A 943-nucleotide genomic window follows, 5' to 3' on the forward strand; every position below is an offset into this window, starting at 1 on the left:
AGAAGAGGAGGCCGAGACTTGTTACTATCCTCCGGAACCAGCTCCTGCTATTGGTTTCACGAGTCTCTCTAGCCGTGTAGCTCAACCACTTCCTGCTAATGAGCCACAACTGAACCAGCTCAAGGACCAAGTGACCCAGCTCAACGACCAAATGATCCATCTCAAGTTACTTGTGGTCCAACTCAAGGCTCAAGTGATCCAACTCAAGGACCAAGTGATCCAGCTCAAGGACCATGTGATCAAGCTAAAGTAAATTTGTGTCATCATCAATTGTTGTTGTGAACCCGTGATCAATGTTGGTATTTGGATTTTTGTTTAGATTTCTCTCGTGATCATTTTCGGTTGTTGTTTTGGTCACATGTATTTGTTTTGGTCATGTATTTTCGGTTGTTGTTGTGAACCCGTGATCGGATTGTTTAGGCTTGGTATGTGGATTTTTGTTTAGACTTGATGTTTGGTCACATGTATTTGTTTTCGTATCTTTGGATTTTAGTTACAAAGACAGAGTCTCTCGTGATCAAATTCACATGCACCAAGCTCACACTCTCAATGTCCGAACTCACATGCACCAACTCACAAGCTCTATATATATGAGACGAGAGAACAACTCAAACTTACCAACTAAAACATACCAACTCAAACATACCAACTCTTCTCTCTTTTGTTCACCGTTTTTATTTTACTCAAGGTATTTGTAAAATCAAACCATTTTCTTCCTCTCACCAAAGACATTTTCTTTCTTAATCCTGTTATGGCATCTTCTTCCAACAATTTTCACTTCCATTATGATGCCAATAACGATAGTTTAAACCAATACTTTCAAGAGCAATTTAATAACCAATTTCAAGCTGTTGAAGAGGAAACTCCTGCCGAAAGGAAACCGCGTACATACATCGATAGAAAACGCGAAGAAGGGCATGAACGTTTGTGGAACGATTATTTT

The 943-nt window shown here is 39.7% G+C and overlaps 1 protein-coding gene across 1 annotated transcript in view; it reads left to right on the forward strand.

The window, feature by feature from the left end:
- LOC104733364 overlaps positions 1-253 on the forward strand; it is a 1,250-nt gene extending 997 nt beyond the window's left edge. Inside the window, exon 3 of the mRNA XM_010452946.1 lies at positions 3-253. Within this exon, the coding sequence (XP_010451248.1) occupies positions 3-253 (251 nt within the window). The remainder of the gene's footprint in view (positions 1-2) is intronic.

Source organism: Camelina sativa, chromosome 12 (assembly GCF_000633955.1).
Source record: "Camelina sativa cultivar DH55 chromosome 12, Cs, whole genome shotgun sequence".
Lineage (NCBI taxonomy): Eukaryota > Viridiplantae > Streptophyta > Magnoliopsida > Brassicales > Brassicaceae > Camelina > Camelina sativa.